Below are 19,254 nucleotides of genomic sequence, written 5' to 3' on the forward strand. Positions count from 1 at the left end.
TTATGACAAGAGAAACCAAAAGATTCTCCACGGTTTCTAACTCAGATTCACAACTGGGTACTTCAAACTATCCATCAAATGTAATTCAATAGAAGCCGGAGTTGTTTGCACAACCATAGACTAAATCATACTCGATTGTGGAGAAAATTAAATCTGTAGCCTGAAGTATTTAACTCCACAACAAAATCACAGCAGATACATTTACTGCATTTAGGCCATTACAACTAATGTAATATAGCTGCTTATTTACTGCAAATGAAAATGAACAGCAGCAACTTAAATGTACCATGGTGGTGTCTTTGGGAGCCATGTTAAGAGTTTATAATGAAAGGGTGCTTTAATAGGGCCCATTATATTAATGAAAGAATTATAAAAATCATCAGGCACAATCTACCAGTCACGCTGCACCCGATAGGCAGCACGCCACGGTGCAGCAAGGCTGGCAAATGCCAGGAGTCCCCGCTCCCAGGATCATCCCGGCCTTGTGAGATCTAACGCAATCTCGAGAGGTCGCAATGTGAAGCCCGCCCATTGTGGGAGGGATCACGTTTTGGCAAATCTGCATATTAGAGCGAGACAGCTAGCCTTACTCTAATATGCAGTTCCCTGTGGTAACCAAGCATTGGGATCTATTCCCTTTGCCATGGAGACCTCGGGCGAGAGCCATTCAGTTCTGCACTCCACAAATGGAGACCAGGCGGACTAACACTTGAGGATCTCCCAGGGGATAGGAGTGCCCAAGGTGCTTGCCCTCTGGGCAGAGTGGCACCCTGACATTGCTGGTGCCAACCTGGCACCCTGGCAGTGCCAGCTGGGTGGCAGCCTTGGACTGCCACCTGGGTGCCAGCTTGGCACTGCCACCTGGGTGCCTGCCTGGCATTGCAGGTGGCACTGTCAGCTTGGAGCCATGGTGCCTGGCCTGAGAATTCCCTTCTTTGTGAGTAGGGGGCTTGGAGGGTGTTTGGGGGTCACATCGGAGGCTTGAGAGATCAGGATTCCATTTAAAAATGGCGTCCCAATCTCTCCCTGCACCGGGGAGTTTCATCGAGCAGGGAACGTGATTAAACGCGGCCTTGGCTGCTCCTTCCCCACTGAGGCCCCATATCTAACCGGAGTCACATTAGATAGTGCTGCGAGCGCCGGGAAACACATGGCTAAATGCGTTCGCTATGGGACCCTGTTCCCATTTGGTACGATCACGCCCATCTTGACTGTTGATGGTCTGTCAGAGTTTTATTTCTTATTCATTCACAGGACATGGGCCTCACGGGTAAGGCCATCATTGATTGCCTATCTCTAAATGGTTCCTCGAAGGTGGTGGTGGGGTGCTTCCTTGAAGAAGTAGTTTTCAAGGCCATTTCAGAGGGCAGTTAAGAGCCCTGTGCGTCTAATTTATAGATTGACTCCTTACTGGGTAAAGTTGGAAGATATACTTCCCAAAGAACATTAATTGAATCATATGGGTTTTTACAGAAGGCCTATTATTGATACTAGCTATTTATTCCTAGATTTTAATTATTTAATTGAACTTGTATTCCTCTACTGTCATCCTGTAATTTGAATTTGTGTCTCCAGATGATTGGTCCAATAAAATAACCCCTATGTTACCAATGATCTAATGTACAATCTGCTGTTTTTAAAATGTAAATGTCTTGGGACCTGATAACTGATGATGTAATTAAATGTGGTATTGATGATAACATAATACAAATTATTATTAACTATTGAAGCTCCTGTGAATTTGCTCTGATCAATCAGATGATGTGTTTTATGACAGAAGTTTTATGTACAATGCAACTTGTGTTATTATTTAAATTGAATTAGGTTAGAAGTAATAGAAATTACTTTGCACTCGCAAGATTTAGAAAGACCCCTTCAAATGCTCGTCTGTGTGGGGGGTCAGGCCAGAGATTGCACAGGCCAACCGCAATTAGTGAATAAAATCAAGCATCCATTCAGTTAGAATCATAGATCAGAATTTCCAGTGCAGAAGGAGGCCGTTCAGCCCATCGAGTCTGCACCGGCCCTCGGAACGAGCACCCGACTTAAACCCACGCCTCAACCCTATCCCCGTAACCCAGTAACCCCAGCTAACCTGGAGGACACTAAGAGGCATTTAGCATGGCCAATCCACTTAACTTGCACATCTTTGGACTGTGGGAGGAAACCGGAGCACCCGGAGGAAGCCCAAGTAGACACGGGGAGAAAGTGCAAACTCCACACAGACAGTCATCCAAGGCCAGAGTTGAACCTGGGACCCTGGAGCTGTGAGGCAGCAGTGCTAACCACTGCGCCGCAATGCCACCCCTATTAGCAATCAAAGCAACTTTAATGAGCAGCTAAAATATTTTCACCAGAAGAAACCCAGAAGAGGCAAAATCACAAATCAATCAAAGCAAGTTGATGACCAGTTGTCAAGTTTGGGTTTGACATTGAACTTGATTCCAACATCAACAATTGAGCCTGCACCGTTTGGGATTGTGGCTTCCCCTTCGAGAGGTCAGGATTGCAGACATTTCCCTTTTAGGTGCACTGCGCAGTATCTGCAAAACATTATTGTACAGTTAGAGGCAGCCACATGGTTGTACCTTATTATAATTCAAAATCTGTGGGCAGCATGGTGGCCTAGTGGTTAGCACAGCTGCCTCACGGCACTGAGGTCCCAGGTTCGATCCTGGCTCTGGGTCACTGTCCGTGTGGAGTTTGCAGTTTGCACATTCTCCATGTGTCTGCGGACGTTTCGCCCCCACAACCCAAAAATGTGCAGAATAGGTGGATTGGCCAGGCTAAATTGCTTCTTGGAAAAAAATAATTGGGTAATCTAAATTAAAAAAAAATAAAATAAAATAATTCAAAATCTGTTTTTCTTTTATATGTTTTGTTCATAATCTTTAAAATATTCAGCTTCATTTGGCACATTGCCTTTGTCAGGTCATGATCACAAACCATGCACAACAACAGCACTGTTTTAATTAGCAGTCAGTAATTATTTTGGATGTGTTTTTGACTTATTCCTTCTTACAGTCTTATCAGCAGTATGGTTACTGTGGAGGTAGTGCCTGTTTGTATGCCATCTACATTGTTCCTGCTGTACATATCTGATTTATTTTAGTCTTTGCATTAGACCATACCTTGTGCATTGTCACTAACAGCCCTTCAAATAGGTTTCCTCTCTTATGATCTCCAAATCTATTTAACTCAAAAACTGAGGTTGTGAGTAATTGTTTAAATTATTTTATGCTACGAATGGGGTGCCGCTTGGGGCAGAATTTAATGCTCTGCTGTACGCCGCCATCTTCCTCTCTATACCCTGATTAAATCCGTGGTGGGAAGTACCATGAACAGCCTTCCCACCCATCTGCCAATTGAGGCCCTTAAGTGGGCATGGCTCTTGCCATACATGGATCATGACGATCCCCCCACTGCCTCCATTAAATTCAGTCCATTAGATGGGATTTACACCAGTTCTTAACCATTTGGGACTGATTTAGAGCTGAACGATCTATGTAGAAAATACATTGACTTTGGTCTTGACAGCTATTGATTTCCTAAATCACACTCTCTCCACCATTATTATTTTATCTCACCTAAAATCATTCCCCTGGTATACCCTCCACCTCTATCGTTCAGGTACAAGACATTGGTAAGACCACACATGGAATACTGTGTTCAGTTCTGGTCACCCTATTATAGGAAGGATATTGTTAAATTAGAAAGAGCGCAGAAGAGATTTCTGAGGATGCTACCAGGACTTGATGGTCTTAGTTAGAAGGCGAGGCTGGATAGGCTGGGACTTTATTCCCTTGAGGTTTAGGGGTGTCTGATAGAGGTCTACCAAATAATGAGGAGCATAGATAAGTCAACATCTTTTCCCAAAGGTAGAGGAGTCTAGAACCAGAGGGCCTAGGTTTAAGGTGAGATATGTAAAAGTGACCAGATGGAAAATTTCTACACACAGAAGGTGGTGAGCATCTGGAACGAGCTGCCAGGGGCAGTGGTAGAGACGGGTGCGACTTTGTTCTTTAAAAAGCAGTTAGTCAGTTACATGGGGCAGGATGGGTATAGAGGGATATAGGCCAAATGCGGGCAAGTGGGACTAGCTTAGTGATAGAAACTGGGCTGGATGGACAATCTGGGCTGATGGGCCTGTTTCCATGCTGCAAACATCTATGACACTCGGTGGTACTATAAACTGAGTGAGCCCCGTCTGTTCTCTCATGTGGATGTGAAAGGTTCCAGGCACCATTTCAAATGAGTGCTGAAATTATCCCTGGCATCCTGGATAATATTTATCCCTCAATTAACATCACAAAAATAGGTTTTCTGGTCATTACTACAATGTTGTCTGTCGGAGCTTGCACATATTGGCTGCTGCATTTCCTATGAGTGGTTACACTTCAAAAAATGTTCTTCATTGACTGTATAAATTCAAATGTCTTTTTCCTGCTCTCCTTAGGGGGACTTTGAATGGCTCTGGCTTCACATTCCCTGCCAGATTTGGCCAGACCACTTGAAGCGTTACCATGCTGTGTAGAGCTAAAATACTCACGATTCAAAAGTAATTCAGGAATGCAGAAGTAATTCCTACTTTGGTCTCTTCTTAAATGTCCCTTCCCTTGCCTGCTTGATTTCACCTCCAACAGTGAGAGGTGTTCATGGGCTTTGCTGTCCCAGAGATTGAGACACCTGTTCAGCTGTATTTGCCACTTCCGCCCTCCTTCAGGACAAACTTCCCCAAAAATTCCCTGCAGCCTTAGCCTTAATTGTGTTTATCTCTAGACTCCTCCTATCTCCTGAATGTTCTCTCTGATCTGTAGATAGACAGGTAGTATTGTGAAAGCAAGGGGGCTGCAGAAGGACTTGGACAAGCTAGGAGAGTGGGCAATGAAGTGGCAAATGAAATACAATTGTGGAAAAGTGTGAGGTTATGCACTTTGGAAGGAGGCATAGACTATTTTCTAAATGGGGAAATGCTTCGGATAGCAGAAGCACAAAGGGACTTGGGAGTCTTTGTTCACGATTCTCTTAAGGTTAATGTGCAGGTTCAGTCGGCAGTTAAGAAAGCAAATGCAATGTTAGCATTCATGTCAAGAGGGCTAGAATACAAGACCAGGAATGTCATTCTGAGGCTGTATAAGGCTCTGGCCGACATCATTTGGAGTATTGCGAGCCGTTTTGGGCCCGTATCTATGGAAGGATGTGCTGGCCTTGGAAAGGGTCCAGAGGAGGTTCACAAGAATGATCCCTGGAATGAAGAACTTGTCGTATGGGGAACGTTTGAGGACTCTGGGTCTGTACTTGTTGGAGTTTAGAAGGATGAGAGGGGATCTTATTGAAACTTACAAGATACTGCGAGGTCTGGATAGAGTGGACGTGGAGAGGATGTTTCCACTTGTAGGAAAAACTAGAACCAGAGGACGCCATCTCAGACTAAAGGGACGATCCTTTAAAACAGAGATGAGGAGGAATTTCTTCAGCCAGAGGGTGGTGAATCTGTGGAACTCTTTGGCACAGAAGGCTGTGGAGCCCAATTCACTGAGTGTCTTTAAGACAGAGATAGATAGGTTCTTGATTAATTAGGGGATCAGGGGTTATGAAAATTAAATGAAAAAATGAAAATCGCTTATTGTCACAAGTAGGCTTCAAATGAAGTTACTGTGAAAAGCTCCTAGTCGCCACATTCCGGCGCCTGTTCGGGGAGGCTGGTACGGGAAACTTGGAAAACTCCAAAGTTAGCTGGAGAGAACTGCCCCAGCTTGGTTCAGTTCTTAGTTTCTAAATCGGAACCAGGGAAAATATCAGCCATGATTGAATGGTGGAGCAGACTCGATGGGCGCAGTGGCCTCATTCTGCTCCTATGTCTTATGGTCTTATGATCTTTACCATGAGAACCAGTAACTTCATTTGAAGCCTACTTGTGATAATAAGCGATTTTCATTTCACATCCTGCTCCCTCGATTGACCATAATTCTCTCGAGCGCTTCTCCTGTGTCCATTAGCTGGAGAGAACTGCCCCAGCTTGGTTCAGTTCCTAGCTATCTAAATCGGAACCAGGGACTCTCCTGCAGTTTCTCTCCTTTCCACTCTTGTTCTGTTACCTCTTGGAGTTTTCCAAGTTTTCTTGGCTGTTTTTTACTTCTCATCTATAAGCTACCCCTCAGTGGTGTTATCCAGAAAACATAGCCTCCATGTTACTATGCATCAATCATAAGAAAGATAATTTTTGCTCTAAATAGAAGAGCTCAACTCTACCTTGCCCTTCGCCAGAGGTGTGGTGATCCTCAGGTTAAATCACCACCAGTCAGCTCCAACACTCCAAAGGCGAATGCAGCCTAAATCATCTGGGACTATGGACCATTACACATCTAGGGTTGAATCTGGTGTCCTTACCCGTGGTGAACTGGATGGGTGGGGGGAGCGGCTGGCATTTATCCAGACAGGAGGGTGGCAGGTGGGGATCCTGCCACATCCCTGCCTCCACCCTGATTACGCCCCTGGTGAAAAAGCCCATGGGATTGGCCAAATGAAGCCCTTAAGAGAGCAGTTAATACTCACTTAAGGGACTCATCCGTTCGCTGCAGGTATTCACCCAGCAGCGGGCATGGGGCTCACCATGCAGGGAGCACAACTAGCAAATCGCAGGCTCCTGGATTTGGGAGGGTGGGTCCCTCATTCAAAGGCACTAGCACTCAGTACCCAAAATGAGAGCTTGAATAAGAGAGTATCAGGAAAGCCACCTCTGTTGCGTTGCTGTCGTCCAGGTAAGTAAAAATGTTTTTGAAAGTTTACATGGCTTACGCCTTTTGTAGTTAAAATTCTGCCCGAGGCTAGGGAGGACCCAGAATTAAGAACTTTGCCAGTTCAGGGGTTCGTCACCCTTCGAGCATGGTTTGGGCATTGAAACTATGGGCACTGCTGTTTGGACTCCACTGAAGCATCGGGGAGTACGGCAGATGGAAATGGGTGCTACACCCTCAGAAATCGAAGCCATTGGCAATGAGGAGCAGCAGCTGTATAAGCATGACAGAGTGTCATGCATCAGGAGACCAGAGTGGAGGGAGAGGCACACAAAGCAGAAGGAGACAGTGCCATGAGCACAAGATCTACAGGCAGAGGTGAAGAAACCTGTAGAAAACTGATAACTATTAGTAAAGGAGACTGTGAGTCTCTCGGAAGATGATCGCAGACATCTGTGTCCTCCTCAGTGGAGACTTCTGTGGCATTGGTGACAGATGCCCTCTTTAGAGTTGTTGGACACCACGTTCAACTGTTGTGGCATCATTGGCTCAGAGGACACTGGGTTTGACCCCTGGAGCAGTCAGGTGGTGCCCTGACAAATCTTCGGGCAGAGGGAGATAATGATGATAATGATGAAAAGAGAGGTGCCCATGTTGCACAACGAGGTGGCCTCCTCCTACAGTCATTTGGGAAGAGGATCTCCCCCTTCTCCGAATGGGTGCCAGGCCTCCGGCTCCCCAACGCTATCTTGGGTCCTTGCGGTACAGTGGCAGACTCCGGCACCAACTCTCTCCCTTTAGGATAAATAGCAAATTCAGTGATGGTTGAAATACGTCCCATTCCACTAACTTCAATTGGACAGGAAAGTCCCCAGGAAAATCTGAAACTCAGTCAAGTTCCCACAATTGGTGGAATCTCATTCCTGTTTTCCGCCACCAATGGGAAAATCGAACTCCATAGATCTCTGCAGAGGGTAGCATGCTGGGATAGATGTAAATTAGACAATATTGCCACTGCCATACCCATGAAAAGTTTGTGGCCAGCTGCCCACAAGGTGAATGACAAGTCAAAGAGGCCCTTCAGCCAGCAGTGTCTGTGTTGGCCATCAAGCACCCATCTATTCTAATCACATTTTCTAGCAAGTGCTGTTCCTTTGCCACTGAATTTGGGGCAAATTCTATAATGCATTAATGTTGCCACCCTCCCCTTGGCATAAAGATTGGAGGTGATGTCACCCCCAATCTGGTGGGCTGCCCCACAGGTATTTAGTGCTCAGCAGCATGTTAATTGACTCAGCAAGACGTCTGCCCTCCGCTGGGGAAAGCAAGCACTGCCATAGAAAGCTGCCAGCAAATCAAATGGCTGGCAGCTCTCAACAGTGTGTGGTTAGTCTGGCTTCAGAATGATTATTGAGGCTTAATGTGACACTCTGGCCCCGTCAGTGCCATTTGGAGAGGTGGCTACTGCTGATATTGCACCCAATCCCAAATAGAGATCGCCATTGGAGCCAGACGGGCAGTTAGATTTGGGGGGAGGTAGGGTGACAAGAGATTTCAGCAGATCAGGTGAGAAAGCATTAGTCTAGCGAGGGTGGGGGTTGGGGGTGAGGAGGGTACCAGAGTTGCCAGTTGATGGATGGGGAACCCGGACAGGGCAAGAACATGGGATTGGCGTGGGGTTTGATGGGCCTCAGGGGTCCGTAATGTCGCTACCAACCAACAGTCCAAGCAGTGAAGACTACAGGAGGTCCTATTGAGTGTTGGCCTATTGAGTGTTCATCAAGAGGTGATTGATAAAAAGGTGTCAGATTTCTTTAAAGAATTTAATTGTGTGGGTAAAGTTTACTCATGTGTACCAGGAGGAGCAGGTAAAGAAGTCACAATTTTAAAAGATACAGGAGCTAGTCAATCTTTAATGGTAAGAGATGAGGAATTATGTATTTTGGGAAGAATGTTGCCAGAAAAGGTGGTAATATGTGGAATTCAGGGTGAGAGTAGTGTTCCATTATATAAGGTAAGGTTGGAAAGTCCAGTGAAGAGTGGTGAAGTGGTAGTAGGAGTAATAGAGAAACCATCTTGTCCAGGAATACAGTTTATCTTGGATAATGATATAGCTGGATCGCAGGTGAGAGTGATGCCTACTGTGATTGACAAGCCAGTGGAAAATCAGACAACTGAAGTGTTGAAGGACGAATATCCTGGGATTTTTCCGGATTGTGTAGTAACAAGGTTGCAAAGTCACAGGTTAAGACAAGAGGAGAAATCAAAGAGTGAAGATGAATTTGAAGTGCAATTATCAGAAACGATTTTTGATCAGATGGTTGAAAAAGAACAAGAACAGGTGGAGAATGAGTCGGATATTTTTAGTTGAGGAAAATTGGCGGAGTTACAACAAAAAGATATAGATATAAAACGGATGCATCAGAAAGCATACACAGAAGAGGAATCTGAGTGTATACCAGAGTGTTATTACCGTAAAAATTATGTCTTGATGAGAAAATGGACACCTGTACATAGGTGAATGAAAAGTGGGCAGAGGTTCATCAAGTAGTATTGCCGGTAGGGTATAGAAAGGAGGTGTTGCGAGTTGCACATGAGGTACCAGTGGGAGTTCATTTGGGGATAAGGAAAACTCAAACTAAAATCCAGAAACATTTTTATTGGCCTGGACTACATAACGATGTAGTTACATTTTGTCAACCATGTCACACGTGTCAAGTGATAGGGGAACCTCAAGCAGAGATAAAACCAGCACCCTTAATACCCATTTCAGCATTTGAGGAACCTTTTACAAGGGTCCTAATTGATTGCGTAGGACCGCTTCCGAAAACAAAAAGTGGGAATCAATATCTTTTGACGATAATGGATGTGTCTACTAGGTTTCTAGAGGCCATTCCAGTACGTAATATTACAGCTAAAAAGATTGTGGAGGAATTTTTTACTAGATATGGACTACCCACAGAAATATAATCGGATCAAGGATCAAATTTTACTTCAAGGTTATTCAAAGAAGTTATGGATAGTTTAGGAATATAACAATTTAAATCAACTGCATACTAGCCAGAGTCACAGGGAGCATTAGAAAGGTGGCATCAGACATTAAAGACAATGTTGAGGGCTTATTGTCACGATTATTCAGAGGATTGGGATAAAGGAATCCCATTCGTATTGTTTGCAATTAGGGATGCTCCTAATGAGTCAACCAAATTTAGTCCTTTTGAACTAATTTTTGGTCATGAGGGAAGAGGACCACTTAAATTGATTAAGTAAAAATTGTTGAGTGAGAAATCGGAGCTTACATTATTGGATTACGTGTCAAATTTTAGAGAATGATTAAATAGAGCAGGTGAATTGGCTAGACAACACTTAAAGGTTGCACAAAATGTGATGAAATGGGTAGTGGACAAGAAATCCAAAGGTCGTAGTTTTGACAGTGGAGATAAAGTTTTAGTATTGTTACCAGTGGTAGGTGAACCTTTAAAAGCTAGGTTTTGTGGACCTTATCAGATTGAAAGGAAATTAAGTGAGGTGAATTATGCGGTACAAATGCCGGATAGAAGGAAAACTCACCGAATATGTAATGTGTATATGCTTCAAAGATACTTTGAAAGGGAAGGAGAGAAAAAGGAGGGTTTTTTAAAAGAAATGTTTTTATTCTCCATTTTCACATTTTCCTTCAAAATTTACACCCCACCCACAAACAGTAAACGGTAACAAATACAAAATCAATCCCCTTAATACCAATGATCCCATCCTCCCACCACCCCAAACAACGGCCCACCCGTCAATATATGCATCCAATAAAACGAACCCTCCCACGGTGGAAACAAAAAGCAAAAGAGAAAAAGGAGTCCGGGACCGCCCATGGTCACCATTGACCTATAGAGTCCACACCCCCTCCCCCCCCTACACTCAACGCCATCCAACCTCTGAAAGAGTACCGTACATGATACCCAAGAGTTGTACACCCTCCCCCCCCCCCACAGACTCCAACTCCTCCCGTCCACTGGCTCTTGTAAAACTCCTCCCCCCAACCTCGTTTCCTTCCCCCCCAACTTTCTACCTCGGCTAGACCACTCGGACCCTGTTCTGCCAGGCTCCGATGGCCGCAGCCCCTCCCCCACCCCACTCCCGTTCACTGGCCAGCTTAAACCGGCCAGCGTGGAGGCCCCTGCCCGGGTCCCTTTCCCCCTCGCCCGGCCCTAGGAAAGCCCAGAAATCCCCTTTTAGCACACAAACCCCGCATATCCACCTACACCCCAAAGAGCCCTCATTTCGAGTGAAAGTCCCATCATTTCCCTTGTCCAAATATATGCAACATTGGCTCCTTTAGCCCATACACCCGCACGCAGTGAAACAAAAAAAGAAGAAAATACAGTCATGAGGTTACATCGGCACATGGCCATTTCTCAATTTCTCAGTTCTGCCACAGTCCTTCTGCCTTCGCAAACTCCTCCGCTGCTCCCGCCGTTCCAAAATAAAAGTCCCTGAGCTTGTAAGTCACCCTCAGCTTTGCTGGATATACAATGCCGCACTGCACCTTGCTAATGTACAGTGCCCTCTTCACCCGGTTGAAGGCAGCCCGCCTCCTCGCCAGCTCCACCGTAAAGTCCTGGTATACACATATACCAGCTCCAGCCCACTGCACCACCCACTTCTGCTTGGCCCAGCTCAGGACCTTCTCCTTCACACTGTACTTACGGAAGCACAGAGTCACTACCCTTGGCGGCTCACTCGCCATTGGTACAGGCCTCCACTACCGATAAGCCCGATCCAGTTCATATCGGAAGGGATCCTCCCCCTCCCCCAATAGTTTTGCCAGCATCGTGGCAAAATACTCAATCGGCCTCGGTCCTTCAACTCCTTCGGGCAGCCCCACAATCCTCAAATTCTGTCGCCTGGATCTGTTTTCCAGGCCTTCCATTTTTCCTCGCAGATCCTTGTTAATGTCCATTACCTTCTGCATCTCCTTCCCCATCGAGGCAAGTTGATCACCGTGCTGCAATAACGTCTCCTCCACTTCCTTCAGCGCCTCCCCTTGCTCTCGCACCTCCGCCACTGTGCTCGCCACCGCCGTCATCACCGGGGAAATCGCCTCCTCCACCAGCGCACTCAAAACCTCTCTCATCTCCTTCCTCATTGTCTCCATGTATCTTGTAAACTGCCTTTCGAATTCCGCAGCCATCACCTTAGTTATTTCTTTAGCCGTAAGCAATGCGGCCTCCCCTGGTGCTCCAGCCTCCATTTTCCTTGGTGACCCCGCGGCGACCTTTCCACTTCCTGACGGACCTTCAGCTGTTTTCTTTACGGACGATTTTTGCTCACCCTCGACATTTTTCTTCACAGTGCCTTCACTGTTTCTTCCTGATTTTGCCGCCTCCGTGGACCCTGGGACCGGGCTTAAAGCCCCGAAAATGCCGTTCCTGAATGGGAGCCCTCCATTGTGCGGCCGCCTCCTGCCCGCCGTCACCGGAAGTCCCATAAAAAGGAGGTTTTAATGATTCTAACTCAAAGTGACAAACCAAATCCAGATGACTGTGAATTTGACATACCTCAAATTCAATTGGAAAACGAGGATGTTGTTAAAAATTGGGATAAATTGTTGAGTTACCTTCCAGAGGAAAAACAAACTGACCTGAAAGAGTTATTGATATATTACATGGGCAAGTTTGTGGAGATAAATTGGGAAGTACTAAAATGGCTATACATGATGTAGACATGGAAAATGCTGTTCCAATCAAACAACATCCATACAGACTTAACCCTTTAAAATTGGGACAGGTTAACAAAGAGATTGCGAGTATGTTTAAAAATGGCATAATTGAAGTGGGTTGCAGCAAATAGAGCTCACCCATAGTGATGGTACCTAAACCAGACGGTACCCAATGGTTGTGTATGGACTATAGAAAGGTTAATGCAGTTACAAGAATGGACTCTTATCCTATCCCACGTTTGGAGGATTGCATTGAGAAAGTGGGACAATCAGCTTTTATTTCCAAATTGGATTTACTTAAAGGTTACTGGCAGGTATCTTTATCCGAAAGGGCGAAGGAGATTTCAGCTTTTGTGACTCCAGATGGTATACACCAATTCAAAGTTATGCCATTTGGCATGAAAAATGCCCCAGCCTCATTTTAATGGTTAACTAACAAAATCGTTTCAGGATTACCCAATTGTGCAGTATACATCGACGATCTGGTAATTTTCAGCCAGACATAGACAGAACATTTGAAACACCTGATGGCAGTTATTCGATCGACTTCAGGAGGCAAGTTTGGTGATAACCCTAGCCAAAAGTGAATTTGGAAAAGCCCAAGTCACTTTCCTTGAGGAGTTTCCGATACCCTCAAGACGAAGGGAAATAATGCAATTTCTTGGCATGAGTGGATTTGATCAAACATTTGTGCAAATGTTTTGTAGCGTGATTGCTCCACTGATGGACTTGCTGAAGAAACGTCAAAAATTTCAGTGGACAGCGGACTTTCAACAGGCATTTGACTGCCTGAAAGCTGTAATAACCAATGCTCCTGTGTTGGAGAATTACAAGAGACTCTGTGATCAGATTGAATTAAAGTATCTGACTTTAAAGAGAAATGCCGAGGCGTAGAGAAATGGATGCTTCATGCAGAGACCTTCATGTTCAAAGAGACTGTCAATCAGGAAGGATTTCAGTTGGAGGAAGAACAAAAATGGACTATATTATTGTACCTGTTTGAGTGTGTTGTTTTTTTAAATCAAAAAAGTATATTTACTGTGTGCATTTCTTAAAAGGATAGTGATAAGGTGAAAAATTAAACCATCTTGAAGTTGATGGTATTTTTTTTTCTGGGGGGTAGGTGTCATGTGAGAGTATCTTTAAGAAATTGGTGTTTGTAAATGGGTGTGTATATAATTATCTGTAGTGAGTGTATCTTTAAGAAATAGGTGTTTACTACTGCAGTGATGTCAGAGAGCGGGTGGAGCTGGGCTGTCTGTCAGCTTTTTGCTTTCATTTTAGGCTGTTTGCTGCAGGGTGTGTTTTAGTTTTGTTTTCAGAGCTGGATAGCTGCAGTCACAGCCAGAATGTGTATGAATCTTTCTCTGTAATCTAAAGACTGTAAATCGATCCTGGTGATTTAAAACTAATAACAGTAGTGACTTTAACCTGATGTGCTTCTGGTAAAAGGTGTTTTCAGTCGTATGGATTTTAAAAGGAAAGCTTAAAGGATTACTTAGTGTTGTATTCTTTGGGGGTTGTATTTGAATTAATGGTTGCTAAAATGTTCACTGTATGTTTTAAAAGGTTAACTTGAATTCATAGAATAAACATTGTTTTGCTTGAAAAAATACTTCTCCATTTCTGCTCTCCCACACCTGTAGGGTGGGCCGTGTGCTCCCCATACCACAATCTATTAAAAGTTGTGGGTCAGGTGAACTCCATGATACACTTTGGGGTTCTCTAAACACTGGCCCATAACAAGGAATACTTGCATTTAGTTTATTTACTAAACTTCATTCCCGTCATGCACAAAGCATGTTTGAATGCTACAGAACAGAAGATATTGATTGCAGCTAAAATGAATGGTTAACATTTTAACTATACTATTTCCTAATGGACATGTGAGTTTTTCCAGTTAGGAATTGATTTATGCGGTAAAGAAAATCCCAGGGAGAACGCGCTTTGGACATGTTGTGCAGTAAATTCCTTTTCATCTGTGATATGAAGACGACAAAGCATTGCTTTGAGACATTATGAGGAATGGTTCTAACGATGGTGGAAAGCATTTTCAGTTCTAATATGCTCTCCAGTGACATGACTAATGGGCATCACCATCCTTCTTGTCATTGCAGATTATGATCGGCGAAGGTATTCTTTACTGTTGTCTGACTAAAAGAAGAAAAGGAATTGGCTCTGAGGCCAACATCAATGCTGGTGGCTGTAACTTCAACTCGTTCCTGAGGCGAGCTGTCAGATTTGTTGGTGGGTTCAAATACTGGTTCGTATATCGCGGAATAGAAAAAGTTAGCAATCCAGAGATCTGACATGGATTTCCATTTAAGTTCCTGCTGAAATGAGAATGCTGCCAGTCTTTGATATTGTTACCAACTGGGGTAATTCAGTTGGAAAGGAGTGGCTGATCTTACCTGTAGGAGTAGTATATGTTAAATTTTAACTGACAAGTAGATGCGCTGTGTTTTCAAACCAACACTTTGGTGTACAATTTGGTGTAATTGGGAAATGGCTGCAATGGATAGAGGCTTAAACGAAAAGATATTTAAATATGATTCGATTCACATTGACTTTTCAAAGGCTATGGCAATAATGGGGTGGATTTCCCCCCCCTGGAGTGGTTTCCAGTTGCTGGCTGGGCATCATTTAAAGCAGATCAACAGGGGCTTGTGGCCAGAATCCAAGTGCCTTGGGTGTAATCCACAAGCTGGAGGAAGGTGGGTCCTGGGGTAGGCGGTCTAATTGACTGAGGGCTGGAGGGCAAACAAGCCAGAGCAGCAGTTGGATTTGTGGGACTGGTAGGTGCACCCCTGCTCCAGTAAAGTAAAGAAGAACTTACCTGGCAGATTTTCTTTGGCCCAGCTCCCAGGTGATACTGGCTGGGTTGCGCAAGGCCCACACTGGAAATAATGTCCAAAAATGGCATTGGAGGGGAGGAATCTATCAGCATCTTTTCTTGATCCATCCATTATTAAATAATAATAACAATAATCTTTATTGTCACTAGTAAGCTTACATTAACACTGCAATGAAGTTACTGTGAAAAGTTTCTAGTTGCCACATTCCGGCTCCTACACACAGAGGGAGAATTCAGAATGTCCAAATTACCTAACAGTACGTCTTTCGGGACTTGTAGGAGGAAACCGGAGCACCCTGAGGAAACCCACGCAGACAAGGGGAGAGCGTGCAGACTCCACACAGACAGTGACCCAAGCCGGGAATCAAACTGGGACCTGGCACTGTGAAGCAACAGTGCTACCCAGTGTGCTGCTGTGCTGCTAAATAGTTAGCCCTCAGGCCGTGTCCCTCAAAGCAACCTGCCTTGGAAGAGTTGCACAAGATCCCTTCTTGGCCATTGACTGTGTGAAAACTGTCACAAATTATAAGCCCATTGGGACATTAATTTTACATTTAAACCTGATGCGTATCCTCAGAAGACCCAGGTGTTTTCAATGATAACAGCAGGAAATCCTCTCCCAGCCAGCAAGTGGAAATAACTACGCTATAAACGATGATTGCAACACCGACAAAATGAATCCATTTTCCAAGAGCTACTTATTACATTAAATATACGGATTCCTGTGTCACACCCATCTGCTCCTCTTCACAGTGCCTGGTGACCATTCCAGGAACTCAGCTTTGACAAAGAGTCATCGGACTCGAAACGTTAGCTCTTTTCTCTCCCTACAGATGCTGCCAGACCTGCTGAGATTTTCCAGCATTTTCTCTTTCGTTTCAGATTCCAGGAACTCTCTATTCCGTCAGGTTGTCCTGTTTAGCACCAAGTGTAGCAAGATTTGACAGCTATGGGGTTACATAAAAAAACTCGGTTAATTAGCAGTCGTGATTTGAGAACATTTCCTTTTTTAAATCAGTTCTCGATTGTAGAGCACGATGAATGTTGCGATAACTCTTATTGAAAGTATAGGTTTAGTTTACTCTGAGAAATTCTACTGAACGTAACAGCAGTACTTCAGTTAAATAAAATGCTTTTTTCAGGTCTCTTGTTTAAATTTGCATTCTTATTACGAAAGCAAAATAATGTGTCCTGGTACATGATTTGTTGCGATGATTTATAGACAGCAGTGTTCACAGGTTGCTTACTTAAATATCACAAGAGCTTACTTAAATATCACAAGACATTTTTTTGAGGTTACTTCCGGTTCAGTATGCATGATTATAAACACAATCTGAGCCTCATTGACCCATTTCAAATTGAACATTGTACGGATATCAAAAGGTAAATGTGTACAATCATCACAACGCTAAAGATTAATGAATGCACTAAAGCTGGCAAGACTAACTTTATTCAATCAGGCTTATTAGAACAATCCAATGCTATTTTGCTTCTTGCAAATGGTTTTTAAGAAACAAATTTATTATAATATATTCATGGTGTGGAAATTAAATTTTATGTATCGATAATCAATAAGAATACATTTCATAGAGTCTTGCTGAAAAATAATATGGTGTCAAAGCTTCGCATATTGCACTCACCAGGGTAACTTGCAAGAAATTATCACTCCTGAGCTGTGCAAGGCTCTGGTCAGACCCCATTTGGAGTATTGTGAGCAGTTTTGGGCCCAATATCTAGGAAGGAAGTGCTGGCCTTGGAACGGGTCCAGAGGAGGTTCACAAGAATGATCCCTGGAATGAAGAACTTGTCGTATGAAGAACGTTCGAGAACTCTGGGTCTGTACTCATTGGAGTTTAGAAGGATGAGAGGGGATCTTATTGAAATGTACAAGATACTGTGAGGCCTGGATAGAGTGGACGTTTCCACTTGTAGGAACCAGAGGACACCATCTCAGATTAAAAGGACGATCCTTTAAAACAGAGATGAGGAGGAATTTCTTCAGCCAGAAGGTGGTGAATCTGTGGAACACTTTGCCGCAGAAGGCTGTGGAGGCCAATTCACTGAGTGTCTTTAAGACAGAGGTCGATAGGTTCTTGATTAATAAGGGGACCAGGGGTTATGGGGAGAAGGCAGGAGAATGGGGATGAGAAAATATCAGCCATGATTGAATGGCAGAGCAGACTCGATGGGCCAAGTGGCCTAATTCTGCTCCTATATCTTATGGTCTTATCAACAGTAACGGAAACAATTTGGCCTACACAAGAAGAGTGCTGATTGGTTGGCAAGTGGACTCTGATAGGTGGAGGTGTTGCCATGGAGAATATAGCATGGGACAGAACTTGAACCAAGCCGGGCAGCTAACTGCTTTAAGTTGCATTCCCCATGGCAACCCTTCCACCAATCAGAGTCCACTTGCCAACCAATCAGCACTCTCTTCTCATGCAGTATAAATAGGTGTTCCTCCAGTAGTTTGGTAATTTCTTGCGAGCTGATCCTGATAAGTGAAAGACAAAAGCTTTGGTAGCATGTCTCTTTTTTCCAGCAATAGTCAAGTCCTATACTATCAAAAATTTCATTGTATAGAACTGCTTAGCTTACAGGTTCATGCTTCTGTCGCTTCGGGATAGAAATTTGCCTCAGGCGGTAGTGTAACATAAACAGTATTGGATCGGATGACCATTACACACAGCTGATACTGAGCTCCACTAAACCCCATGGAATTAAGCGTCAGGTACTGCTTGGATCAGGCACCACTGCCCAAGATGAATTTCTACCCCTTCAACTTTATTTGAACCACCATTAAAACTGAAAATAATCTCTGTGCCATCCAACATATCGATTAAGATGTAAATATATAAAAGCAAAATCATTTTATCCTCTGGTGTGGAATTTCTGTTCTTCAGTTGAGTTTATATTTCAATTGTTGCTTGTAATAAGAATCATAGAGACAACATTTTATTAACCTATTTGCTGGAAGTGTTATAATTCTGTGAAAATAAATAGCTGTAAACTGTACATTATACTTAACATGGTTCATCAACAGGTCGAAAACTCTCAAAATTCTCTGGTATACTGATTGGGCTAATTATGTTCCTTAATGGTGGTACGTGTAGTTTCGAGCAGCTTTGATATTTTTGGCATTAATTTGTCAGTATTTGGGATTAACATTTTTGTACCATATGATTCTGAACGAGCAGCTATGAGCAGTTGGAGATAAAAATTGTCATGCTAATTATTTTTGATTTCTCTTGAGTGTTTTAGGAGTTCATGTGTTTGGCCTTTGCGCTACCGCTCTCATCACTGACATTATTCAGCTGTCAACTGGGTACCATGCTCCATATTTTCTCACAGTGTGTAAACCCAATTATACAGTGTTAAATACTTCCTGCGAAGAAAATCCCTATGTTGTGGAGGATATCTGCACAGGATCTAATCCTGCTCTCATTAACGCTGGCAGGTTAGACTTTACTTTTCACTTTCTGTATAACAAAGAGAGGCTTGTTTATTCTGTGCTCTGATTGGGAATGTATTTAATGAATGCAAAACTTCATCACAGCATTTTAGATAATGGTGCAGAAGAAGCCCAAGGCAGCATTCAACCTGTACTTAGTAAAAGCTTAAAGCACTCTTGGTTGAATTAATTGCCGGGCTCTTTATTATCTTAAAACCTGACCTCAATTCTCATCTCAGAACAACATTTTCATTTAATACAAGAGGCTCACCTTCCATCACTTCTGACAATTGATTGCTCATATTCAAATTGGGATTTATTCTGTACTGCGGGCACGCATGCCCACCAGAAACTGCTTAGGAACCACACTCCATTCAGAACTGCATTAAAATAAGGATTTAGTAAGATGTATTCAAAGTTATCCACATAACATAAACAATTTGATAGTGTGAGGGCACTTCTCACTGCAGCTGAAGTTGGAAATGATTTGAATAGGACT

The 19,254-nt window shown here is 43.7% G+C and overlaps 1 protein-coding gene across 2 annotated transcripts in view; it reads left to right on the forward strand.

Moving 5' to 3' along the window:
* The window catches only part of plppr4a (phospholipid phosphatase related 4a), a 113,820-nt gene that overhangs the window by 54,346 nt on the left and 40,220 nt on the right, over positions 1–19,254 (forward strand). For both annotated transcript variants that reach the window (XM_072510580.1, XM_072510579.1), the window contains 2 exons: positions 14,568–14,697; positions 18,566–18,761. In XM_072510580.1, coding sequence (XP_072366681.1) covers positions 14,568–14,697; positions 18,566–18,761 — 326 coding nt within the window. The remainder of the gene's footprint in view (positions 1–14,567; positions 14,698–18,565; positions 18,762–19,254) is intronic.

The sequence above is a fragment of the Scyliorhinus torazame genome, chromosome 7, assembly GCF_047496885.1.
Source record: "Scyliorhinus torazame isolate Kashiwa2021f chromosome 7, sScyTor2.1, whole genome shotgun sequence".
NCBI lineage: Eukaryota > Metazoa > Chordata > Chondrichthyes > Carcharhiniformes > Scyliorhinidae > Scyliorhinus > Scyliorhinus torazame.